The sequence below is a fragment of the Carcharhinus amblyrhynchos genome, chromosome 34 (assembly GCF_965287045.1).
Source record: "Carcharhinus amblyrhynchos chromosome 34, sCarAmb.v2.hapA, whole genome shotgun sequence".
Classification (NCBI taxonomy): Eukaryota; Metazoa; Chordata; class Chondrichthyes; order Carcharhiniformes; family Carcharhinidae; genus Carcharhinus; species Carcharhinus amblyrhynchos.
In genome coordinates, this window is record NC_137357.1 from 21,828,631 (window position 1) to 21,855,049 (window position 26,419).

At 43.3% G+C, this 26,419-nt stretch overlaps 1 protein-coding gene across 5 annotated transcripts in view; it reads left to right on the plus strand.

Annotated features, from left to right (window-relative positions):
- The window catches only part of LOC145361426 (transcription factor COE2), a 305,378-nt gene that overhangs the window by 225,414 nt on the left and 53,545 nt on the right, over positions 1–26,419 (plus strand). For all 5 annotated transcript variants that reach the window (XM_080217170.1, XM_080217168.1, XM_080217171.1 and 2 more), the window contains 2 exons: positions 1,287–1,417; positions 3,859–3,985. In XM_080217170.1, coding sequence (XP_080073296.1) covers positions 1,287–1,417; positions 3,859–3,985 — 258 coding nt within the window. The remainder of the gene's footprint in view (positions 1–1,286; positions 1,418–3,858; positions 3,986–26,419) is intronic.

Sequence of the window (26,419 nt, forward strand, 5' to 3'; positions counted from 1 at the left end):
TATGGGGAGAACATGCAAACTCCACAGACACAGATTACTATTCCCACCCAAGCCAGGAATTGAACCCTGGAGCTGTGAGGCAGCAGTGCTAACCAGTGTGCCGCGGTGCTGGCAGTTAAACTTCTTCCATTAGCTCACACTAAGTAAACATTATCATGAAGTTGGTGATGTCAGTAGCTCAGGAAGTGTCACAAATCAGGAGAAATGCTCTGTGTGTAGAAGAGTTATTTGCTTCTATGAGGGTACTACTGGCTGTCCTATAAGATCTCCCAACTGTAGCTGATGTGGAACATATTCAAGACTTTGTTCTTTCAATTTCTCATCTCATACTGTTTGCAGAAAATGAAGTTGGGCACATATTCCAACTCACTGCTCCCTGAAATAAATCAAGAACCCTGTCACACTACCATTCTGGTGTTGACATCCTTCATTATTCAAAAGATTTTTGTTGCCAGATGGATCCTTTGACAAGTGCTGTAATTAAGAAACATAACTTAAAGCTGATCTGCTTAAAACTACAAAGTCTATCATACTCCGTTCGCTTTACATCACTGAGAAGCATAAGAAGAAGTGCAAATAAAGATTTCATGGACTGATTCCTGGAAATGGAAGGGGTGGCCGATGAGGGGAGATTGGGTATGACAAGCTGATACTCTGAAGTTTAGCAAAATGAGAGATTATCTCATGGAAATGTATAAAATTCCTGAAGCCTTTAATAGGATCGATGCTAAAAGGCCCAAGGATGGAGGGTCTCGAACTAGAGGGCATGAGGAGGTGGCCATTTTGGAATAAAGAGAAATTCTTTCACTGTGAATCTTCAAAATTCAGTATTCCAGAGGGATGCTCAGTCACTGAGTATAAAGACTGAAATTGATAGTTCTTTGAACACTAAGGGAGTCAAGGATAGACCGGGAAAGTGGAGTTGTCTAAGAAGATCAGCCCTGATTTTATTGAATGGCGCAGAAGACTTGAGAAGTCATATAGTCTACTGCTCTTAGTTCTTAGAGGGCTAAGGCCCATTTTGAATGACACCCTCAGTTGTAAAAAGGAAAACAGTGATTATAAATCTGTAGTTGGTAGGAGGAAAGAATCATACAGTTTTTGGTCCTGGGCAAAAGATGAGTAGAAGATTGAACAATGAGTTGTGACTTCAGCACTGCAATTGCAGGACCACGAAGGACAGAGTATGGGATGACCTGTTTTGAGCTTAGGAAGAACCAGAGAGGAGCGACATTAATGAAAAAGTATATATGCAAGTAATCTAATTTATTTACTCTCATATTTAGCTACACCGTGCATTAAAGCAATCAGCCCGAGTGAAGGTTGGACTACTGGGGGTGCCATGGTCATCATTATCGGGGACAATTTTTTCGATGGACTGCAAGTTCTATTTGGCACCATGCTTGTTTGGAGTGAGGTAGGTTACATTGGAGTAGAAATTCATTTCATGCTACCAAATTTTGAAAAGAGTTCAACTGAAATCAATGAAAGTGGAGAGGATTTTGATTTGATTTGATTTATTATTGTCACATGTATTAACATATAGTGAAAAGTATTGTTTCTTGCGCGCTCTGCAAACAAAGCATACCGTTCATAGAGAAGAAAACGAGAGAATGCAGAATGTAGCGTTACAGCCATAGCTAGGGTGTAGAGAAAGATCAACTTAATACAAGGCAAGTCCATTCAAAAGTCTGACAGCAGCAGGGAAGAAGCTGTTCTTGAGTCGGTTGAAATGTGAGACTTTTGGAGCTTTTTCCTGACGGAAGAAGGTGGAAGACAGAATGTCCAGGGTACGGCTCCTTAATTATGCTGGCTGCTTTGCCAAGGCAGCGGCAAGTGCAGACAGAGTCAAAGGATGGGAGGTTGGGTTGCTACATTAACGAACTTTTGGAGAATGTTCCCATTTTGAAACTGTATGGTTGTAGGAGGCTCTGGTGGTACCTTTCCCACAAACCAGAATAGCAGATTTTAATGCTTGAAACCTCATTAATCATGCACAGGTGGGTTCCCCTCCAGCTGACATGTCTACCTGCTGTCAGCTTCGAAGGTTTTGGTGCCATATTTAAATAGCTGCCCAGCCCACTCATATCACACTCTCCAGCCCATCCATCTTCACCAGACTGGCCAGGATGTTAACAACTCAGAGGGAAAAGGCTAGAAGCCTGAAGAAGTCTGTTCTTCAATTCAATCATCTGCTCCCTCAAACCCATCATCACCTGACATCCATGTCCAACTTGGCCTTCTACTCATCACATCTGGAGTCTTTGTGCATTCCCTTCCAGTAAACAATGTGGTTTTCCTTTGACCCCATTGTGTGTCAGCTTTTTGCACAGACTTGTCAGGGTCCAGCTTCTCTTCCCTCGGTCTTCTTTATTCATCTCCTTGCTTCTCTATTGCTATCATGAGCCCTCACCCTTCCCTCCACTCCTTACAAACCCCCCTTCTACACTGCCCTCCTTATCAGCATCAGGCCACACCTTCAGCCTGTCTTCAGTCTCACACAACACCCAACCCCTGGTTGAACTTTGGAATTCTGTTGTGGTGGCACGAATCCCATGGCACTGCCCTGTCCATTTAAGACACAGGTTTGTGGCATCAGTGGGAGTACCCCTGTACTCCTCAACCACAGGAGGGTCCATGGGTCCAGCAGCACAGTGCTGTCCATGGAGACCAACTGGCATGAAGATGGAAGCAGGAACCAGTCTTACTCCAGCAGAATAGTGTACGGCAGATCAGGAGCAGCACAGCACTATAGCAGGAAGCTTTGTTGTGTTCACCTCAAAGTCTCTTGCGAACTAAGGATTACCTCGTGCACACCATTCTTTCACATTCGGGCTTTGGACTGGCATTTCATGCCAGCATGACAGAAGATTGGAAGGCTTGATCGGATTTTGGCAAACAGCTGTTTTAATGAGCATTCATGATATGCAAATTAATGCAAATGACATTCACGTCACAGTCAGTGAGAAGACTACCATCAACCCACCACTGGGAAAATTGCAATGTAATTTTATGCCAGAGGCTTTCTGACTTTTTGGATCCTGCTAGATTCTTCAATCCTACTTGCCACCAAAACCCATCATGGGTGGGATGGGAGAATTCTGCCCAAAGTGCAATGGTTGAATTTGAAAATTACCAGAGAATTTTTTGAAATGGCCTGCAATTTTGTTTTTAGCTCCATCATCCTAACTCATTGTGTAGTCAGCTGCCATCCTCAGTTTTTTCAAAGTCTGTTCAACAATAACTAAGTTTCCCAATGATCCAACTGATCAAGCCACTAACTGGTGTCAAACTGAGCCATACAGTTCAAAGGAATTCCAGATTCCATTGCAACTCTATGCGGTATGAGCTGCAAACAGCTATCTCAGCATAAAAGATGCTACAATTGATGCAGTAGATTACAGAGATCAGATAAATAAAGTCAGTCAATGTTTCCATTTCTGATTAATGCTCAGTGATCTCTGCTAGAAAATGAATGTGGATGGACATCATGGAAGAATAAGAATGGGCCCAACTTGGTGTACCCCACTTCCCAGGCTCACACAAGAAAGACAGCCCTTTGAGCTATATAAAAGAGGCCTGCCAAAGCCCTAAAACTATTCCCCAATCAATTAGGAAGGGAAAGGAAAATATTTCAATACTCTTCAATTCTATCATGGATGTAGAAAGGTACAATCAGCAGTGTCTAACTTGGCATACAATAGAAGTTAGACCAATGAATGAGTTGGGATGGTCGTGACTAACAGTAAAACTCCAATAGAATAATGTCAGATTTTGGAAGAACTAAAGGTGGTCTGTGGTTAGCTTGGTCAGATCTGTAATGCCATTCAAACAGTTTTCCCATCTCATGCCTTTCAGCTTATTACTCCCCATGCCATCCGAGTACAGACTCCTCCTCGACACATTCCAGGAGTGGTGGAGGTTACTCTTTCCTACAAGTCCAAGCAATTCTGCAAAGGTGCACCTGGAAGGTTCATCTACACAGGTGGGTTAACTTCTTGCCACCTTGAAAGGACTTCCATAAAACAGGGAATTGGGTATGCAGTGGGATGAATGCTGACGGGACTAATGTAATAGCATGAAAGTCTCCCCTACCAGCTGGTTGTGAGGGTAGTCTTAGTCCTGTTATCACACAAACAAAACTATTCAAACTCAGCGCAACTGGATGCTAAATTGACAGTGTCGTTCAAAGACCACATCATGCTGTGTGTGGAGAAATGTTCAAAATGTCACAGTAATGAAATTGGTGTTTATGGCCAGATTTCTCCAACCTCTCCTGCAGCTGAGATTCTCCTGCTGAGCGCCAAATTCCCCAGCCTCGCTGGCAGTGGCAGCAGGGCATGCGAGACTGGAGGATTTTGGCCAATGTTTCTGAGATGAAGGCTGCAGGAAAATGATAGGAGATACTGAAGGAGCATTGTTTTCCTGCACGTGAACAGTGTTTAATTAAGGAAGACTTAATGCCAATATTGGCCATGTGACATTGGGAGAGAAAATGCAGCAGCACTTCCATCACCATCATCAACGTGTGACTGGGTGTTGTAAACTTTTGTAAAGTGGCAAATATGAAAATATCAAACTGAAGAAGTCATTGGCATTTTAATCAAGAGTAATTAATGTTAAAGTGTAAAGCCACAGTACAGCCAATACAAGGTGAGTTATCAAACTCCACAAGTCCAAACAGAAGATCAAGCCAGCTTAAAACAATTTTTATCCCACTGTCTGGTATCACCTTGTGTTGTTCTCTCCATCTTGCTTTTCAGTCAGCTCCCAGTTGCACATTTCCACTGTTTACTTGGAAATGCAACTGTTGGAAGTGCCAGATGCTGGAGTTAGACTCCAAAACAATTCCACATTAAAAATACTCCGAATGGAAGGGAGGAAAGATAGAGCTGGAAGCTTGACAGATTGGAACACGGCTTTTAAATTGTTGTAAATGAGTTGGGTAGGAACTTCTGAATACCATAAAAATGGCTCATTTCACCTGATGGCACATTCATAAATCCACATTCCCGTGCAGTGGATGGCATTTACATGATTGGGTATAGCCAACTGAAACTAACTCACTCTACACCTGAGAGAAGTTGACTACATGGCATTGGCTCACTGCAGCCTGGTGACATAAATACACTGTTAAGACCATGAAACCTTTATGTCCTTTTCCTAACTGTCCGTAATTAGTTTGGTTTTGGAGAGGAAGATGGGCACATTGTGGGAATAAGTGTTATTGTGGGTCTGTTGACTCGAAAAGGGTAGTTTGGGGTGGGGGGGGAGGTGGGGGTTGATAACTGTCGTCATACACTGGGGATTATTGTAGGATTCCTCTGAAAAGATGTATGTTAAACAGGTCGTGAAGTCAGTCACTTGGAGTTTCTTCTTACCAGGGGATCAAATTTCTTTGCAGATGAACTTTGAAAATAAATCAGACTGGGAGATCTAGCAGTCTCTAGATTTAAAAAAGTGTGGATCTGTGGCCTTTCTGCTACTAATGTTTTGCAGCTAGTGGCTTGTGTAAATTGACTGACTAACTTCTCTCTCCCAAAAAAACAGAAAATGCTGGATAAACTCAGCAGGTCTGGTAGCATCTGTGCTGAGTTAATGTTTCAGGTCTAAATAACCCTTTTGCAGAACTGGTTCTTGAAATAATAAAGGGCTTGGTATCAGAAGCCAGTTTTGCTCACAGAATGGCAATTTTCAGTGCCCTTCATTGTCAGCATAATGGGTTGGAGCCAGACTGACTAATACACAATGGGCAAATGTTTGGTAACCCATCAACGTACCAGCTGTGAGATTCTCACTGGAAGATCTTAGTTGATGTTCCATCTTCATAGCTCTGATACGCCTGGCTGTCAGCAATGGTTATATTGCTTTCATTGAACTGCTAAGGATTGTCCCTTTGCACCTGAAGAACCCATTTGCATTTGAGAACTTGGCAGGGACATTTTCAGACATGATTTAATGATTTGTCTCTGCAGAAACTGCAAAAGTCACCTGACCTTTGGCAGCCAACTAATTTCAAATAAACAAAGTTCCAGCAACCATTCTGAGTGGAGTCCACATTTTGACTCAAACATGTTTTCGCTGGACATGACAGGTCTGATATAAATTCCTGAACCTGAAACATTGGGGGCAATTTTCTACCCCTGATCACCATGGACGCAAATCCACTTTATGGCTGGAAACTTTCACGAGGGAACCATAATGGGATTTGCACTGGGGAGAGCTCAAATGAGATCTTCCCCACCCTGTGCTGACAGCATCATCCTGTGAGGACACAAACCTGATTATTGTAGATGTAAATCGCTTTAAAATGCCTTACCTTCCAGGTTTGCTGCATGTCCTGTGTTTCCACCCAACCCAACACCACCAGCGTGACGTCACGCTAGTGGAAATCACTACAATTACAGCAATGGAAGCCAGTCCTGATGACTAAGCTGGGGGCTCAGAGGTGAGTATAGCTCCTGGGTAGTGAGGGAAACATGCACCGTAGGGTGCCAGAGGTGGGGCCAGACCCAGGGGCAGGACTGTGGGTGGGACCTCTAGAGAACCACATTGGGAGTTTCTTGTTCTGGGAGTGGGAGAGGCCGGTGATGGTGTGGGAGGGGGAATGTTTAAAATCAAGGCACCCTTTAAAAATGATATCCCAGTCTCTCTGATTTGATTTATTGTTGTCACTTATATTAGTATACAGTGAAAAGTATTTTTTATTACACACTTTACAGATAAAGCATACCGTTCATAGAGAAGGAAAGGAGAGGGTGCAGAACGTAGTGCTACAGTCATAGCTAGGATGTAGGGAAAGACCAACTAATCATGAGGTAGGTCTATTCAAAACTCTGATGGGAAGAAGCTGTTCTTGAGTCAATTGGTATGTGATCACAGTCTTTTGTATCTTCTTCCCAACAGAAAAACATTGATGAGAGTATGTCTGGGGTGTGTGAGTCCTTGACTATGCTGGCTGCTTTTCTGAGGTAGTGGGAAGCGTAGACAGAGGCTGGCTTGCGTCATGGACTGGCCTTCGTTTATGACTCTTTAGTTTCTTGCGGTCTTGGATAGATCCAGATAGGATGTTTTCTGTGGTGCATCTGTAAAATCTCTGTGTAGCAGGTTTGTTGGCATCTTTGTGCCCTGCCCCCCAGGGATGAGGGCACAAAACAGTCCCTGTCCCCATGCTTTTCTTTTGACCAAGTGTTTGAAGATCTGGGGAGAAACACACTTGACACTTTGATATTTATTTTGGAAAATTCCGCCCATTAACTCTGTTTCTCTCTCCAAAGATGTTGCCTGACCTGCTCAATATTTCCTGTTTTTATTTCAGATCTCTAGCATCAATTGTATTTTGTGGTATTGAGACATGTTTTATATCACAGTGGGAATGATGTCATCATGTGTTCAGATGGCTGGTACTCTGAATTCACCTTGTTTATATTATGAATGGATCCATAGCATTATTTACAACATCATTGAACGTACACAAAGTTTCATTAAAGGAGATTAGAGAAAAAAAATCATGATTGCCACAGACTTCCCCAATGCCTCCATGTCGTCCCTTGAAATGTGTATAGTACTGAACAATTTCACTGAAATGATTAATTCTCACAAGAATCACAACATGATTGCCACAGACTTGCCCAAAATAAACATACATTATTCCCAACTATAAAAAATAGCAGGGAGCAGCATCAAGCACCACTCTTGGAAAGTTGGGTCATAAGAATGGTTCACAACCTCTGGGAACAAGCAGCACCATGCTTATATCAACTAACTTGCTTTTAAGTAGAGTTTCACATGGCTCATGTCTTTGTTACATGTCTTTTATTGAGATTTCAAACAGTGATAAGATATGTGGCTCAAAGTTGTGGCCCAATGACCAAAAACTTGGTTAAAGAGTTTCCTTAAAGGTGAGAGAGTGTTGGAGAGGTTTGGGAAAAGAATTCAGGAAGCCCAAGGCATTTCAGAGAACAAGCGAGTGATGAAAATCGGGGAAGCACAAGGGACTAGAAAATTATTGGAGGAGAGCAGAGTTTTCGGAGGTTTGAACATAAGAAATAGGAGCAGGAGTAGGCCATCTAGCCCTTCGAGCCTGCCCCACCATTCAGTAAGATAATGGCTGATCTGAAGTGGCTCAGTTCCACTTTCCCGCTTTCTCCCCATAACCCTTAATCCCCTTGTCTATCAGAAACCTATCTACCTGTGACTTAAATATATTTAGCGAGGTAGCCACCACCACTTCAACGGGCAGAGAATTCCAGAGATTCACCACCCTTTAAGTGAAGAAGTTCCTCCTCAACTCTGATCTAAACTGCCCCCCCCTTATCTTGAGGCTGTGCCCTCGAGTCCTGCTATACTTTCTAAGCGAGAAGAATGTCTCTACCTCTGCCCTATCCATCCCCTTCTTTATCTTATACGTCTCTATAAGATCCACTCTCATCCTTCTAAACTCCAACAAGTACAGACACAGTCTATTAAGTCTCTCTTCATAGTTCAACCCCCTCAACTCCGGTATCAGCCTAGTGAACCTTCTCTGCACTCCCTCCAAGGCCAAAATATCCTTGCGCAACTGCGGAGACCAAAACTGCACACAGTACTCCAGCTGCGGCCTCACCAGTGCCCTATACAGCTGCAGCAAGACCTCCCTGCTTTTATATTCTATCCCCCTCACTATAAAGTCCAGCATCCCATTCGCCTTCTTGATCACCTGCGGCACCTGCGGACTAGATTTTTGCAACTCGTGCACAAGGACCCCCAGGTCCCTCTGCATCGTAGCATGTTGCAGCTTTTCACCTTTTAAATAATAATCCCTCCTACTATAATTTCTGCCAAAGTGGATAACCTCACACTTGCTAACATTATACTCCATCTGCCAGGTCCTTGCCCACTCGCTCAGCCTATCCAGACTTTCCACACCCTCCACGCAATTTGCATTTCCACTCATCTTCGTGTCATCAGCAAATTTCGTCACCCTACACTTAGCCCCCTCCTCCAGATCATCTATATAAATGGTAAACAGTTGAGGCCCCAGCACCGATCCCTGCAGCACTCCACTAGTCACCAACTGCCAATCAGAATAGCACCCATTGATACCAACTCTCTGCTTCCTATTAGACAGCCAATCCTCTATCCATGCTAACACCCTACCCCCAACTCCATGCACCCGAACCTTCTGTAGCAACCTTTTGTGAGGCACCTTATCAAATGCCTTCTGGAAATCTAAAAACACCACATCCACCGATTCCTCCCTATTTGCAGAGATAGGGAGGGGCAAGATCACAGAGAGATTTAAAAACAAGGATAAGAAATTTAAAACAGAAATATCATCTGATTATTCTTCTCGATAGGTCAGCAAGCACTAGGGTGATGGATGGATGGGACTGCTCAGTGGGATCCAAGCAACAGAGTCTTTGATGTGCTCAGGTTTTCAGGGATTGCAAGATGACAGTTCAGGCAGAACATTGGAATAGCCGAGTCCAGAACCTATGTGTTAACTGTACTGTGTCAGAATGTTTTCAAAGCAATATTGTAATAAATTGAATAATAAAGCAATTGCAAATTGAGTTACAGAAACAGAGAGGGAAGAATACAGAGAATAAATCATGGATGGAATTAGCACAACAGCAAGAGACCAGATGGAAACCTAAAAACAGCTAGGCCTCTTTGATAAAACATAAAATTCTCAAGGTATCAGCAAAAGAAAACAAAAGCAGAGGAGCCCTATTATACATTTATATGTATACACACACACACACACACACACACACATTGCAAGTGACTGAAAGGGAGAGGGAAAATGCACAGCAATGGAAACAATCGCTGTGGGAACAAGTCCAATTCTCAGGATAATGCTGAGGCTTTTTCAGGCTTAGTCGTGTATGGATTAGTTGACTTTCTTCCAGTTGAAATTTGCATTATTAAAGTCCTAAAGCAAACCTTAACACTCCCTATGGAGGATTAAGTAATGCTAAGTATAGTATTGACTATATTCACTGAGCTGCTCTCAGTCCAATTCCCCAATGCACACATCAGCTTGTCAAATATTTAACTTCATGCCATCCTGTAGTTATTAAATAAAATGTAATATAAATATGACAAGACACACTTTCCATTTAATTTGATGAGGGGGATGTCACAATGAAAGGTGCAGAACCCATTGATTTTTTACAGTTTAACCTTTGGTATGCCATGTAAGTTTACCAATCCAAATGCACTTCACTTCTGTGGCATCTCCTAACAAGTTTCCACATTCGTCTGCACCCTTTCCTTTAACTCAAGGAACTGTATAGTAAATCATGCAATAAAAATAGAGATTTCCACACTTCACCTGATCAGAATATACCACAAGTATTCATAGGCAGTCATATCACTTCAGTGAAAATATCAAAATTAAGCAATACACCTGATGGTTAGTAACAAAAATCGGTCTTTTACAATCTTACTATTTCAGAAACTGAGGATCTTGTGCTGAAAGCATGAAATAGCATTTCAACATTTTACATTCCCTATTATAGAATCATAGAATCTACAGCACGGAGATGGCCAAAACTGGTCCATGCTGGCCAAAATGCCCATCTAAGCTAACCCCATTTGCCTATATTTGGCCCACGTCCTTCGAAATCTTTCCTATCCATGCATCTGTCCAAATGCCTTTTAAATGTTGTCAATGTCCCTGCCTCAACTACTTCATCCGGCAGTTCAGTTAGGCTTTTGACAAGGTCCCTCATGGCAGACTGGTGCAGAAGGTGAAGTCACATGGGATCAGAGGTGAGCTGGCAAGGTGGATACAAAACTGGCTCACTCAAAGAAGACAGAGTAGCAGTGGAAGGGTGCATTTCTGAATGGAGAGCTGTGACAAGTGGCATTCCTCAGGGATCAGTGCTGGGACCTTTGCTGATTGTAATATATGTAAATGATTTGGAGGAAAACATAACTGGTTTGATCAATAAGTTTGCGGACAACACAAAGATTGGCGGATTTGTGGATAGCAATGAGGACAATCAGAGGATACAGCAGGACATAGATCAGTTGGAGACTTTGGGGGAGAAATGGCAGATGAAGTTTATTCCGGACAAATGTGAGGTGATGCATTTTGGAAGGTCTAATACAGATAGGAAATATACAGTAAATGGCAGAACCCTTAAGATTATTGATAGGCAAAGGGATCTGGATGTACAGGTGCACAGGTCACTGAAAGTGGCAATGCAGGTGGAAAAGGTAGTCAAGAAGCATACGGCATGCTTGCCTTCATTGGCCAGGGCATTGAGTTTAAAAATTGGCAAGTCATTTGCAGCTTTATAGAATCTTAGTTAGGCCGCACTTGGAATACAGTGTTCAATTCTGGTCGCCACACTACCAGAAGGATGTGGAGGCTTTGGAAAGGGTACAGAAAAGGTTTACCAGGATGTTGCCTGGTATGGAGGGCATTAGATATGAGGAGAGGTTGGAGAAACTTGGTTTTTCTCACTTGAATGACAGAGGTTGAGGGGCTACCTGATAGAAGTCTACAAGATTATGAGAGATATGGACAGAAGGGATAGTCAGAAGCTTTTTCCCAGGGTGGGAAAATCTATTACTGGGGGCACAGGTTTAAGGTACGAGAGGCAAGGTTTAAAGGAGATGTATGAGGCAGATTTTTCACACAAAGGGTCGTGGGTGCCTGGGACTCGTTGCCAGGGAAGATAGTGGAAGCGGATATGGTAGTGACTTTTAAGGGGCGTCTTGACAAATACATGAATAGGATGGGAATAGAAGGATATGGTCCCCGGAAGAGTAGGGGATTTTAGTTCAGTTGGGCAGCATGGTCAGTGTAGGCTTCGAGGGCTGAAGGGCCTGTTACTTCTATAATTTTCTTTGTTCTTTGTTCTGTATAAAAAAGTTGCTCCTCAGGTTCCCATTAATTCTTCCCCCTCTTAACTTAAACCTACGCCATCCAGTTCTTGATTCCCCAACCCTGGAAAAAAGACTGAGTGCATTCACCCTATCCATGCCTTTCATGATCGTATATGCTTCTATAAGTTCACCCCTCAGTCTCCTACATTCCAAAGAAAAAAGTCCTCGCCTATCCAATCTCTCCCTCTAACTCAGATCCTTGAGTCCTGGCAACATCCTTGAACATCTCTTCTGCACTCTCTCCAGCATAATAACATATTTCCTGTAGCAAGGTGACCAAAACTGAACACGATATTTCAAGTGAAGCCTCAATTAGGTCACCTCGTAACCTTCTTCTCTCTAATGAAAATAACCTCAAGTCCCTCAGCCTTTCCTCATAAGACCTTCCTACCATACCAGGCAACATCCTGGTAAACCTCCTCTGCACCCTTTCCAATGCCTCCACATCTTTCTTATAATGCAGCGACCAGAACTGTACGCAATACTCCAAGTGCAGCCGCACCAGAGTTTTGTACATTTGCAGCATGACCTCACGGCTCCGAAATTCAATCCCTCTACCAATAAAAGCTAACACACCATATGCCTTCTTAACAACCCTATCAACTTGGGTGCCAACTTTCAGGGAGCTATGCACATGTACACCGAGATCTCTCTGCTCTTCAACACTACTAAGAGTCCTTCCATTAGCCCGATATTCTGTACTCCTGTTAGTCTTACCAAAGTGAATCACCTTACACTTTTCCGTATTAAACTCCATTTGCCACCTCTCGGTGCAGCTCTGCAGCTTATCTATGTCCCTCTGCAAACTGTAACATCCACCCTCACTGTCTACATCTCCTCCGACTTTAGTGTTGTCAGCAAATTTACTAACCCATCCTTCTACACCCTCATCTAGGTCATTTATAAAAATGACAAACAGCAGTGGCCCTAAAACAGATCCTTGAGGTACACCACTTGTAACTGCACTCCAGGTTGAATATTTCCCATCAACAACCACCCTCCGTCTTCTATCAGCTATCCAATTCCTGATCCAAACCGCGAAATCACCCTCAATCCCATGCATCCGTATTTTCTGCAATAGCCTACCATGGGGAACCTTATCAAACGCTTTGCTAAAATCCATATACACCACGTCAACTGCTTTACCCTGATCCACCTCTTTGGTCACCTTTTCAAAAAACTCAATAAGGGTTGTGAGGCACGACCTACCCTTCACAAAACTGTGTTGACTGTCCCTAATCAATTTATTTCTCTCTAGATGATTATAAATCCTATCTCTTATAATTCTTTCCAAAACTTTGCCCACAACAGAAGTAAGGCTTACCGGTCTATAATTTCCAGGATGGTCTCTACTCCCCTTCTTGAACAAGGGGACAACATTTGCTATCCTAAGAACATAAGAAATAGGAGCAGGAGTAGGCCATCTAGCCCTTCAAGCCTGCCCCGCCATTCAATAAGATCATGGCTGATCTGAAGTGGTTCAGTTCCACTTTCCCGCTTTCTCCCCATAACCCTTAATTCCCTTGTCTGTCAAAAACCGATCTACCCGTGTCTTAAATATATTTAGTGAGGTAGCCTCCACCACTTCAATGGGCTGAGAATTCCAGAGATTCACCACCCTTTGAGTGAAGAAGTTCCTCCTCAATTCTGATCTAAACGGACCCCCCCTTATCTTGAGGCTGTGTCCTCTAGTCCTGCTATCCTTTCTGAGCGGGAAGAATCTCTCTATCTCTACTCTATCCATCCCTTTCATTATCTTATACTTCTCTATAAGATCCCCCCTCATCCTTCTAAACTCCAACCAGTACAGACCCAGTCTATTTAGTCTCAGTTCATAGTCTAACCCCCTCATCTCCGGTATCAGCCTAGCGAACCTCCTCTGCATTCCCTCCAAGGCCAATATATCCTTGCGCAAGTGTGGCGACCAAAACTGCACACAGTATTCCAGCTGTGGTCTCACCAGTACCCTGTACAGTTGCAGCAAGACCTCCCTGCTTTTTATATTCTATCTCCCTCGCTATAAAAGCCAGCATCCCATTCGCCTTCTTGGTCACCTGCTGCACCTGCAGACTGGGTTTTTGCAACTCGTGCACGAGGACCCCCAGGTCCCTCTGCACCGTAGCATGCTGCAGCTTTTCACCCTTTAAATAGTAATCCCTCCTACTATTATTCCTGCCAAAGTGGATAACCTCACACTTGCTAACATTGTACTCCATCTGCCAGGTCCTCTCCCACTCACTCAGCCTAACCAGATCCCTCTGCAGACTTTCCACACCCTCCGCACAATTTGCTTTTCCACTCATCTTCGTGTCATCAGCAAATTTCGTCACCCTACACTCAGCCCCCTCCTCCAGATCTTCGAGATAAATGGTAAATAGCTGAGGCCCCAGCACCGATCCCTGCAGCACTCCACTAGTCACCAACCGCCAATCAGAATAGCACCCAATGATACCAACTCTCTGCCTCTTATTAGACAACCAATCCTCTATCCATGCTAACACCTTACCCCCAACTCCATGCCCCCTAACCTTCTGAAGCAACCTTTTGTGCGGCACCTTATCAAATGCCTTTTGAAAATCGAGAAACACCACATGCACCTGTTCCCCTCTGTCTACTGCACTAGTCACATCCTCATAGAAATCCAATAAATTTGTCAAACACGATTTCCCCTTAACGAATCCGTGCTGCGTCTGCTCTATCAAACCATTCCTTTCCAGGTGCCTCGCTATTTCTTCTTTGATGACGGATTCAAGCATTTTTCCAACAACAGACGTTAAACTAACCGGCCTATAATTCCCTGCCTTTTGCCAGTTACCTTTTTTAAACAGCGGCGTAACATTAGCCGTTTTCCAATCTTCCGGCACTTCTCTGGAATCCAGCGAAGTTTGGTAAATAATCACTAAGGCATCTACTATCACCTCTGCCATTTCCTTCAGAACCCTGGGATGCATTCCATCCGGTCCTGGGGGCTTGTCCACCATCGGTCCCGCTAGTCGATCAAGCACTACGTCTCTAGTGACAGTAATCGCACTCAGGCCCTCAACTCCTGCCATCCTTCTATCTTTAATATCAGGCAAACTATTCGCTTCCTCCTCCGTGAAGACCGAGACAAAAAACTTATTTTGAGGCCTCAGCCATTTCCTCATCTCCCACCACTAAATCCCCCCTCTCATCCTCTAAGGGTCCAACATTCACTCTAGCCAGCCTCCTCCTCTTTATATATTTGTAAAAACTCTTACTGTCCTTTTTTATATTTAGTGCTAGTTTAGCTTCATAGTCTATTCTTCCTTTCTTTATCAACTTCTTAGCCATTCTTTGTAGATTTTTAAACCTCTCCCAATCTTCTACTCGCCCTCTACTTTTAGCCACTCCGAATGCATCAGCTTCTAATTTAATACTCTCCTTTATTTCCTTCGATAACCACGGCTGATTATCCCTTCTCCTACATTCCTTCTTTACCATTGGAATATATTTCTGCTGAGCACCAAAAAAGATCTCCTTAAAGATCCTCCACTGTTCCTCAGTCGTCCTATCGACCAATCTGCGCCCCCAATCTACATTAGCCAATTCCTCTCTCATCCTATCGTACTCCCCTCTGTTCAAACAGAGGACACAGGTTCGGGACCCTACTTTCTCATCCTCCATCTGCATCCAAAACTCAACCATACAATGATCACTCTTCCCAAGAGGATCCCTCACAACAAGATCCCTAATTCTTCCTGCCTCGTTACACAATACCAGGTCGAAGATAGCTCACTCCCTCGTTGGTTCCGTTACACAATGTTCAGTCCAGTCTTCTGGCACTATACCTGTAGCCAATGGTGACATGAAGATCAAAGCCAAAGGCTCTGCAATCTCCTCCCTAGCCTCCCAGAGAATCCTAGGGTAAATCCCATCCGGCCCAGGGGACTTATCTATTTTCGTACTTTCAAGAATTGTTAACACCTCCTCTTTACGCACCTCAATCTCATCGAGTCTACCAGACCTAATAGGAAAGCAACTGGACTTTTGCCAATGGTATTGAATAATGCTTGAACTGCTGCTAGTTTCCCAACACTGTCTAAGGATGCAATCTTACCTGCCGTTCACACCATGCTCCCACTGCGGTGAGGTCAGAGAATTTGACAGCCAGCCAAATCTCTGCTCACTGCAGCAGGATGGGAAAATCCCACTGGCATGAACGGTGAGTTGAGTTTTAGAGCATTGAAAGGGGCCTTTTAGCTCGTCATGTTTGTGTTGACCATCAAGCACCTATCCTGATCCCATTTTCCAGCACTTGGTCCATTGCCTTGTATGCAATGGCCCTTCAAGTGCTCACATGCATACCAATAAATATAATAAATAAATATTTAAAAAGTCACCTTCCAGCATGGCTGTGTTGGCAGCAGTCTAATCTTTAAATCAGAAAGCTTTGGGTTCAATCCCCACTCAAAGACTTGAGCACCTAATCCGTGCTGGTGCTCTAGTGCAGAATTGTTCTGTTAGCAACTTTGTATAGAGCCTTTCTAGTGGTTCAGTGGGATCTAATGATGCTATTGAGACAACAGCAGAGAACTGTCCTCATATCCTGGCCCACCTTCCTCTCTTAATCAACAAAACCAAAGATAAATAAACTGGCATTCATTTCATTGCTGTTGACGAGGCTTTGTTTTGTATAAAATGACTGTGGGCCGCTTTCACCGAAACAATAATGTATCTCATTGTAAATGTTCACTGACCTATATTGGCTCCTGAAAAAAAAGAGCAAGTTTAGGAAAAAAATCAGCAGGTCTAACAGAATCTGTGGAGAAGGAGAGGCAAAGTTAATGGGCAGAAAGTTCCTTTTTTTTTGCAGCTTGTAGCAGCGATTGGGGAAAGTGGCATTGAAGTTGCCAGCCCCAACGGTGACTTTCTCCACTGTATTAGAATCCTACAGTGCAGAAAGAGGCCCTATGGCCCATCAAGTCTGAACTGAACACAATCTCACCCAAGCCCTACCCCCATATTTCTACATATTATACCCACTAATCCCTCTAACCTACGCATCCCTGGACACGAAGGGGCAATTTCTTAGCATGGCCAATTAACCTAACCCGCACATCTTTGGACTGTGGGAGGAAACCGGAGTACCTGGAAGAAACCCATGCAGACATGAGGAGAATGTGCAAACTCCACACAGACAGTGACCCGAGCCGGGAATCGAACCCGGGACCCTGGAGCTGTGAAGCAGCAGTGCTAACCACTGTGCAACCGTGCTGCCCCTATTGTTAGGAATGTAAAGAAAAAAATCTAAAGGGCAAGTCACACAACTCATAGTTCTCTGTGGCCTGGCTCCCTCCTTAGCTCTATCACTTCTCCAGCCCTATAACGCTCTGACATGTTTGCCATCCTTCAGTCCTAGCCTCCACAATTTCAGTCAATTCACGACTGGGCACCAAGGGTGGCACGGAGGCACAATGGTTAGCACTGCTGCCTCACAGCATCAGAGATCCGGTTTCGATTCCTATCTTGGGCCACTGTCTGTGCGGAGTCTACACGTTCTCCCCATGTCTGCTTGGTGTTCTGGTTTCATCCCATAGTCCTAAAGATGAGCTGGTTAGGTGCATTGGCCACGCTAAATTCTCCCTCAGTGCCCGAACAGACGCTGGAGTGTGGCAACTCGGGGATTTTCACAGTAACTTCATTTCAGTGTTAATGTAAGCCTACTTGTGACACTAAAAAATAAACTTGATATCTTCAGCTTCCAAGGCTTTGGGGCCTGGAATTCCTTTCCTCAACCTCTCTGCCTTTCTATGTCTCTGTTCTCTTTTAAGTTGTGTCTTAAAATATACCTCTTTGACCAATCCCTGGTCATCTTTCTCAAAATCCTCTAATGTGACTTGATGTCAAATTTTATTTGTTATGTTCATGTGAAGTGCTGTGGGAGGTTTCACCAGCACTAATGGTACAATAGAATGGAACTTGCTGGATATGAAGCACTTTGAAATATCATGAGAGGTCTGCTAATATGCTGTATTAATTATAGTAATTTCTTTCTTCCAGTTACTCCCAGTCAACACATGGCAATATTTCCACATGTTTTTCTGAGAAGCATTGGACTTCAATTCCTATTATTCACAGAATTAACACAACTACAATTCTTTAAAAATATGAAATAGCCACTGGAGTAGGCAATACTGCCTCTCGAGTCTGCCCTGCCATTCAGTAAAATTATTTTCTCGCCTGATCACATATTCTCTGATTCCTTTTGTTTCCAGAAATTGAAAATTCACAGTTGTGGATATGATTTGAGTGTTTTTTTCCCCGATAATGCACCTATTAAAAACTTAACATGTTTCGAGGTCCAAAGTGAGGACAACTATGTCCCGAGTATAAACTCTCTCACAGCTAATTCTGTGAGGAACTGATGGACAACCTGCAACTGGGAAATTATTGCAACATGAGTTAGCATCTTCAGTTGAGGAGAGCAGAAAATAAGAGAGAAATAATGCAGAAATGAGAAAACATAAAAGCTGCTTTGAGCATACTAAAATCCAAAATGCTTAAGTTCCCAGAATCAATTAATCTTATCAGGTTGCTTAGAAACAGTGTCTTCATCTTTTCTTTTTGGTAGCTGTGGGGGGAGGCAGGGCTAAGAAACAGTTCTCCATCTCTCCAGACATTCCACAGCTGGCCTTGGGCCCACCTTGGGTCTCAGAAGGGGTTAAATACGGTTACCCATTCTAGCTCACTAATTTCCCACTGGAGGCATCGCTGCAATTGCATCGCGGAGCTCCATCTGCGAGCTGTATGTTGTGGAGGCAGTAATTTATTAGGACAATGGACCCAAGGAGCAGAACAGCACTAAACCCTCCCCCCATTCCCCTCACCTCCAGCGCCACATGCTTGTGCTCTAGGGAGCCTTTTATCACCACAAGCTCTCCGGCAAGTATCCCAAACAGGATGATGAACATTCTCTGATGATGTAATTGCCACTGGCATTTCCTCCCACTGGTGAATTATTAAATTACTTGCAAGGATATATTTCTCAGTAACATTAAAATCACCACCTAGAGAATTGTTGGAAATTGTTAGCAAGCTCTTAATGAATAGAATCTTCCCTTACTTGACTTTTCAGTCATCTTCTTCTTAAAGTTGGTACAACTTTTTTGCAACATGTAGAGACTTTCAGTATTTTGATAACTATAGGAATTCCCAATTTCAATAGAAAACTTAGTGTGAGAAAATGGGAGAAGATTGACTCAGCGATTTTTCATTTTCATAATATGTTGAAAGCTGGAATCAGTTTAAAATGAAGACAGCCCTTGGGGGCTGGGCTGATCGCAGGACTATGGGCACGTTCCGAATTGAGGTTTGTGCTGATTTAACTCATCTCATCCAGCATAGTTTTACGACACTGCGCTGGAAAGGGGAAATCGTCTTGTTCCGAAGAACAAGGGTGTGAGAATGTCATTTGATCAGGACCAGGCTTGGTTATCTTGTTCTCCTGGTTTGACAGATCACTCACTCACTCAATATTACATATGATGAAAGGCAATTGAGATGAAGAGCCATAGAATTGTTGTCATCCTTGGAACCGTTCCCCACAAGAGTCAGTGTTTTTCGGATAGGATAGAAAACTGGAGAAAGAAAAGCTCAAACAACAACTTGGATTCAGAAAACATCTTTAACATATCATAAAACCAGTTGGAGGATTAGTGGCCCTGGGAAAATTGGGCATTATTCAAAAGCATATTTGAAAAGCATGGAGGAAATTAGCAAAGTCAGAAGCTTTAAGAAAGGAGGGCAACAGAAAATATTGCCATAAATGATGACCAAACATTTTATATTGCACCTTTCACATCCTCAGGAAATTGAAAACAATTCCACACCAAGTTTCTATGGAGGTGAATACAATAGTCCATGTATGCATTGCAGGGTCTGACAAACAGAAATGAGATGAGCGCTAATCTCTTTTTGTGTGTTGCTTCAGAAACAAATGTGGGAATTAATTGGATTACTCTGTCACAGGAATGATGGCCTTAATGGGACCTTTCTAGGTTTTTTTCCTATGATACTAGGATAACAATAGAACTCTTGCTATTCTTTGAACAGCAGAATGGGATAATTTATATTATTATAAATAATAATATAAATTATTATTTAATTTAATTTCTCTGAGAGAATAGGCCCTCAATTCACATATCATCTGAAAGTCTGCGCTTGTTTAGCACTGGCTGAAGGGTCAGCCTCGATTATGTACTCAAGCCCTGCAGTGGGACAAAAGCTTCTAACTCAGAGGCGATAATGCTGCGACTCAGTGACGCTGTTAAATTCAATCTAATGATTGAGAGTGATTTGTGACTTCACTATGAATGTCCAGTTGATTTTGTAGTTTTCTTTAACGTAGCTATTTGTAAATGCACCATGCTGTTTAATGACTGTTAAAATTAGATGGAACAATTTGAGTATTTATGTCTTCTGAGTATTAACCAGTCAAGCTGTGTATGTTATGAACAGCCATATGTAAAACAAGAATATTCTAAGACACTGACAAGGGAAGTTGTTTCCTGCACATTAGTGTAGGTTCTGATTTTTGTTTGGTAAATGAAGCAGAATTTATATCTGCAAGTAAATCTGATTGATGTTGCTTCTTCAGTTTCTAATTCCAGCCTCTAAGAAACCCATTGGATTGTTACTGGGAAGGAAACATGTGCCTTGCACTACCTCTGATGGAAATTTCCAACCCACACAAGGTTCAGGGTCTTTACGTTGTGAGGCACTGAAAAGCATTTTTTACCCATCTCGAATTGCCACTGAGAAGCAGATGATGAGCCCCTTTTTCTGAAATCCACGTGGTAAAAGTAAACTCATAATGCTGTTTGGGAGGGAGTTCCCAAATTTAGACATCGCGACAATGAAAGCAAGATGATATAGTTCCTAGTCAGAATGGTATGCAACTTGGAGGAGAACTTACAGGAAGTGGTGTTCCTCACATCTGCTGGCTTTATCAAGTCATATACAAGTCATTGGTTTAAAAGGTTCTGGTGAAAGTCACCTTAATGAGTGCTGCAGTGCATCTTGTAGATGGTATACACTGTTGCCATTGTTTTTTATTAAGTTTTTTTTACATTAACACTGCAATGAAGTTACTGTGAAAACCCCTTAGTTGCCACATTCCCAACACTGAGGGAGAATTTAGCATGGCCAATGCACCTAACCAGCATATCTTTCAGACTGTGGGAGAAAACCGGTGCATCTGGAGGAAACCCATGCAGACACGGAGAGAACATGCAAGCTCCGCACAGACAGTGACCCAAGCCAGAAATCAAAGCCAGGTTCCCTGGCACTGTGAGGCAGCAGCACTAACCACTGTGCCGCCACATTGTGCACCAGTGGAGGAAGAAGCGAATGTTTAAGGTTGTGGATGGGGTGCCAATCAAACAGAATGTTTTATTTTAGATGGTGTTGAGTTTCTAGACTGATGTTGAAGCTCCACATATCTCGACAAGTGGAGAGTATTCCAACATATTCCTGACTTGTGCTTTGTAAATGATGGGATAGACCTTGTGAAGTCAGGCGCTGAGTTACTCACTGCAAAATTCCCAAACTTTGACCTGTTGCATAGCCACGGCATTTATATGGCTGGACCAGTGAAGTTTCTGGTCATTTGAGGGCGACATTAAGGAATTTAACAATGGTAACGCTGTTGTTGAAGGGAAGATGATTGATGAAGCAGTGGAGATGGTTGGACCTCGCACGTTAACCTGCAGTAATGTCCTGTGGCTTAGATGGCTGGCTTCCAACAACCACAATCATGTTCATTTGTGTTAGGTATGATTCCAACCACCAGAAAGTCTTTTCACTCATTTCCTTGATGCCACACTTGGCTAAATGATGCCTTGTAGTCAAGGGCAGTCACTTTCACATTACTGAGGGAGAACATAAGAAACAGGAGCTGGAGCAGATGATACAGTCCCTCTCACCTGCTCTGCCATTCAATAAGAACAAAACTGATCTTTTATCTCAACTCCACTTTAACATCCAATTCCTATACCCCTTGTTCCTCTAAAATTTATAAATCCCTCAACCTTGAATATACTCAATGGCTGAGTATCCAGAGTCCTCTGGAATTGAGAATGGCCTCTGGCTTTTAGATGCTTAAGCCAGGGGAAACACCCTTATTTTTTTTCTTTGTTTTTGTCCCTTTCCTCTTCAAGAAGCTCTGCCTAGAAGATCATAACTTTCAAAAGGGGATTGGATAAATATTTGAAGTCAAAAAATTGCAGGGTTCTGTGGAAGGACAGGGACTAATTAGATTGCAGTTTTAATATTTGATGCGTTGAAAGGCCTCTTTCTACGCTCAATAGAATTCAATGGGATAAATAGGAAACATGACTGGACTTTAAAAATATATTATTTATCAGATATGGCAAGTATCTAAGGATTCATTTAAAAATCTAATTGAGAGGAATTTATCCATTTTCCACCTCGTTGGATGAATTTACCTTTCATGAAAATTGAGGGAAGTCAGTCCAAGGGAATGGGAATATTTGCAGCGTCAATTATTTTCAGGTGAGGTATAGCACAGGTTAGATATAAAGCAAACCTCCCTTAAAACTGCCTGAACAATGTTCCCAACAGGTTCATTGATGCCAAACCTGGAAGCACACACATCACTGAGTGCACCATTATGACATTATTTTATTCATTAACCATGGTGTGGGCTTTCTGAGCAAGATTGCCCTTTAAGACCATAAGACATAGGCGCAGAATTAGGTCACTCGGCCCATCGAGTCTGCTCCGCCATTCAATCATGGCCGATATTTTCCTCCTCTCTATTCTCCTGCCTTTTCCCCATAACCCCTGATCCTCTTATTAATCAAGAACTTATGTATCTCTGTCTTAAAGGCACTCAGTGACATGGCCCCCACAGCCTTCTGTGGCAAAGAGTTCCACAGATTCACCACTCTCTGGCTGAAGAAACTCCTCCTCATCTCTGTTTTAAAGGATCATCCCTTTAGCCCGAGGTTGTGCCCTCTGGTTCTAGTTTTTCCTACTAGTGGGAACATCCTATCCACATTCACTCTATCCAGGCCTCACAGTATCTTGTAAGTTAAATAAGATCCCCCCTCATCCTTTTAACTCCAATAAGTACAGACCCAGAGTCCTCATCCGTTTCTCATACAACATGCTCTTCATTCCAGGGATCACTCTTGTGAACCTCCTCTGGACCCTTTCCAAAGCCAGCACATCCTTCCTAAGATATAGGGGCCAAATTGCTCAGAATACTCCAAATGGGGTCTGACCAGAGCCTTATACAGCCTCAGAAGTGCACTCCTACTCTTATATTCTAGCCCTCTCAACATGAAAGCTAACATTGCATTTGCCTTCCTAACTGCCGACTGAACCTGCACATTAACCTGAAGAGAATCTTGAACAATGACTCCCAAATTCCTTTGGGTTTCTGATTTCCTCATTTAGAAAATAGTCTATGCCTCCATTTCTCCTTCTAAAGTGCATAACCTTTTTTCCACATTGTATTCCATCTGCCACTTCTTTATCCACTTTCCTAACCCGTCCAAGTCCTTCTGCAGCTCCCCACTTCTTCACTACTACCTGTTCCTCTACATACCTTTGTATCATCTACAAACTTAGCAGCAGTGCCTTCAGTTCCTTCCTCCAAATCGTTCATGTATTTTTTGAAAAAACTGTGGTCCCAGCACTGACCCCTGAGGCACACCACAAGTCACCAGCTGCCATCTGAAAAAGACCCCTTTATCCCCACTCTCTGCCTTCTGCCAGTCAGAAGTCTCACAACAGCAGGTTAAAGTCCACCAGGTTTATTTGGTAGTAAATGCCACTAGCTTTTGGAACGCTGTTCCTTTGTCAGGTGAGTGGAGAGTTCTGATTACAAACAGGGCATATAAAGGCACACACAGTTTACAGAATACTGATTAGAATATGAGTCTTTCCAGCTAATCTGCTATTCAAGTCTTAAAGGTACAATGTGAGTGGAGACAGCGTTAAGCATAGGTTAAACAGATGTGTATTGTCTCCAGACAGGACATAGTAAGCGAGATGTTGCAAGTTCAGGCAAGTCATGGGGGTTACAGAAAGTGTGACATGAACCCAAGATCCCACTTGAGGCTGTCCTCATGTGTGCGGAACTTGGCTATCAGTTTCTGCTCAGCGACTCTGTGCTGAGTATGTCATGAAGGCTGACTTAGAGAACGTTTACCCGAAGATCAGAGGCCAAGTGCCCATGACCGCTGAAGTGTTCGCCAACAGGAAGATCCGGCATGTCTTGCAGAGGTTGCTGTGGGAGGGTTGTGTGGTGTTGTGGTCACTGTTCTCCTGAAGGCTGGGTAGTTTGCTGCGGACAATGGTCTGTTTAAGGTTGTGCGGTTGTTTGAAGGCAAGGAGTGGGGGTGTAGGGATGGCCTTGGAGAGATGTTCGTCTTCATCGATACCACAACAACACACAACTCTGCCATCAACACGGATGCCATCATCTCACGTGAGAACACCATCCACCAGGTACATGGCACATACTCTTGCAACTCGGCCAATGTTGTCTACCTGATACGCTGCAGGAAAGGATGTCCCGAAGCATGGTACATTGGGGAGACCGTGCAGACACTACGATAACGGATGAATGAACGCCACTCGACAATCACCAGGCAAGACCAGTCTCTTCCTGTTGGCAAACACTTCAGCGGTCACGGGCATTCGGCCTCTGATCTTCGGGTAAACGTTCTCCAAGACGGCCTTCACGACATACGACAGCGCAGAGTCACTGAGCAGAGACTGATAGCCAAGTTCCACACACATGAGGACGGCCTCAACAGGGATCTTGGGTTCATGTCACACTATTTGTAACCCCCATGTCTTGCCTGAGCTTGCAACATCTCACTTACTGTCCTGTCTGGAGACAATACACATTTTTTTAACCTATGCTTAATGTTATCTCCACTCACACTGTCTGCACCTTTAAGACTTGAATAGCAGATTAGCTGTAAAAACTCACATTCTAATCAATATTCTGTAAACTGTGTGTGCCTTTATATGCCCTGTTTGTGATCAGAACTCTTCGCTCACCTGACGAAGGAACAGCGTTCTGAAAGCTAGTGGTGTTTATTACCAAATAAACCTGTTGGACTTTAACCTGATGTTGTGAGATTTCTTACTGTGTTTACCCTAGTCCAACACCAACATCTCCACATCATTTCTTCAGCCAGAAGATGGGGAATGTGTGGAATTTGTTGCCTCAGAGGAGGCCAGGTCATTGAGTGTATTGGAGATAGGTTCCTGATTAGTGAGGGGAGCAAAGGTTATGGGGGAAAGGTGGGAGAATGGGGTTGAGAAACATATCAGTCACAATTGAATGGTGGAGCAGACTTGATGGGCTGAATGGCCTCATTCTGCTCCTATACGTCATAGTCATCATTTCTGCCAGTCAGCCAATCCTCTATTCTTGTCAGGATTTTACCCTTAACACCATGGGCACTTAACTTATTTAACATTCTCCGATGTGGCACCTTGTCAAAGGCCTTCAGGAAATCTAAACAAATCATGTCCACTGGTTCTCCTTTATTTAACTTCCTTGTTACCTCCTTAAAGAATTCAAACAGATTTGTCAGATATGACCTCCCCTTGATAAAGCTGTGTTGACTCAGTCCTATTCTATAATTCACTTCCAAGAACTCGATGATGTCATCTTTAATAATGGACTCTAAAATCTTGCCAGTGACCGAAGTCAGGCTAATCGGCCTGTAATTTCCCACCTGCTACCTCCCTCCCTTCTTAAATGGCGGTGTTAAATTCACTACTTTCCAGTCCTCTGGTATCCTCCCTGCTGTAAGAAGTCTCACAACTGTGTTTACCCCAGTCCAACGCCGGCATCTCCACATCACATCCTCCCTGCCTCCAGTGATTCCTGGAAGATCACCACCAATGCCTCCATAATTTCCTCAGCTATCTCCTTCAGAACCCTGGGGTGCAGTCCATCCAGTCCAAGTGATTTATCCACCTTCAGAGCTTCCAGAACCTTGTCCATAGTGATGTCAACGACACTCACCTGTGCCCCACCACTCTGGCATCGCACTAGTGTCTTCCACCGTGAAGACTGATGCAAAGTAACTATTCAGTTCCTCTGCCATTGCTTTGTTTCCTATTATTACTTCTCCAGCCTCATTTTCCAGTGGTCCAATGGCTATTTTTACCTCTCTCTTACCTTCCATAAATTGAAAAAAACTCTTCCTATCTTCTTCCATATTACTAGCTAGTTTATATATATTTCATCCTCTCCCCTATTATTGCTTTTTCAGTTGTCCTCTGCTTGCTTTTAAAGGCTTCCCAATCCTCTGGCTTCCCACTAATCCTTCCCACTTTGTACGCTTCTTTTATTTTTATGCTGTCCTTGACTTCCCTCGTCATCCATGAATGCTTCATCCTCCCTTTAGCCTGTTTCCTTCTCTTTGGGATGAATTTCAGTTGTGCCTCCCGAATAACTCTCAAAAACTCCTGTTCTCGCTGTTCCACTGTCTTCCCTGCTAGGCTCCCTTTCCAATCAACT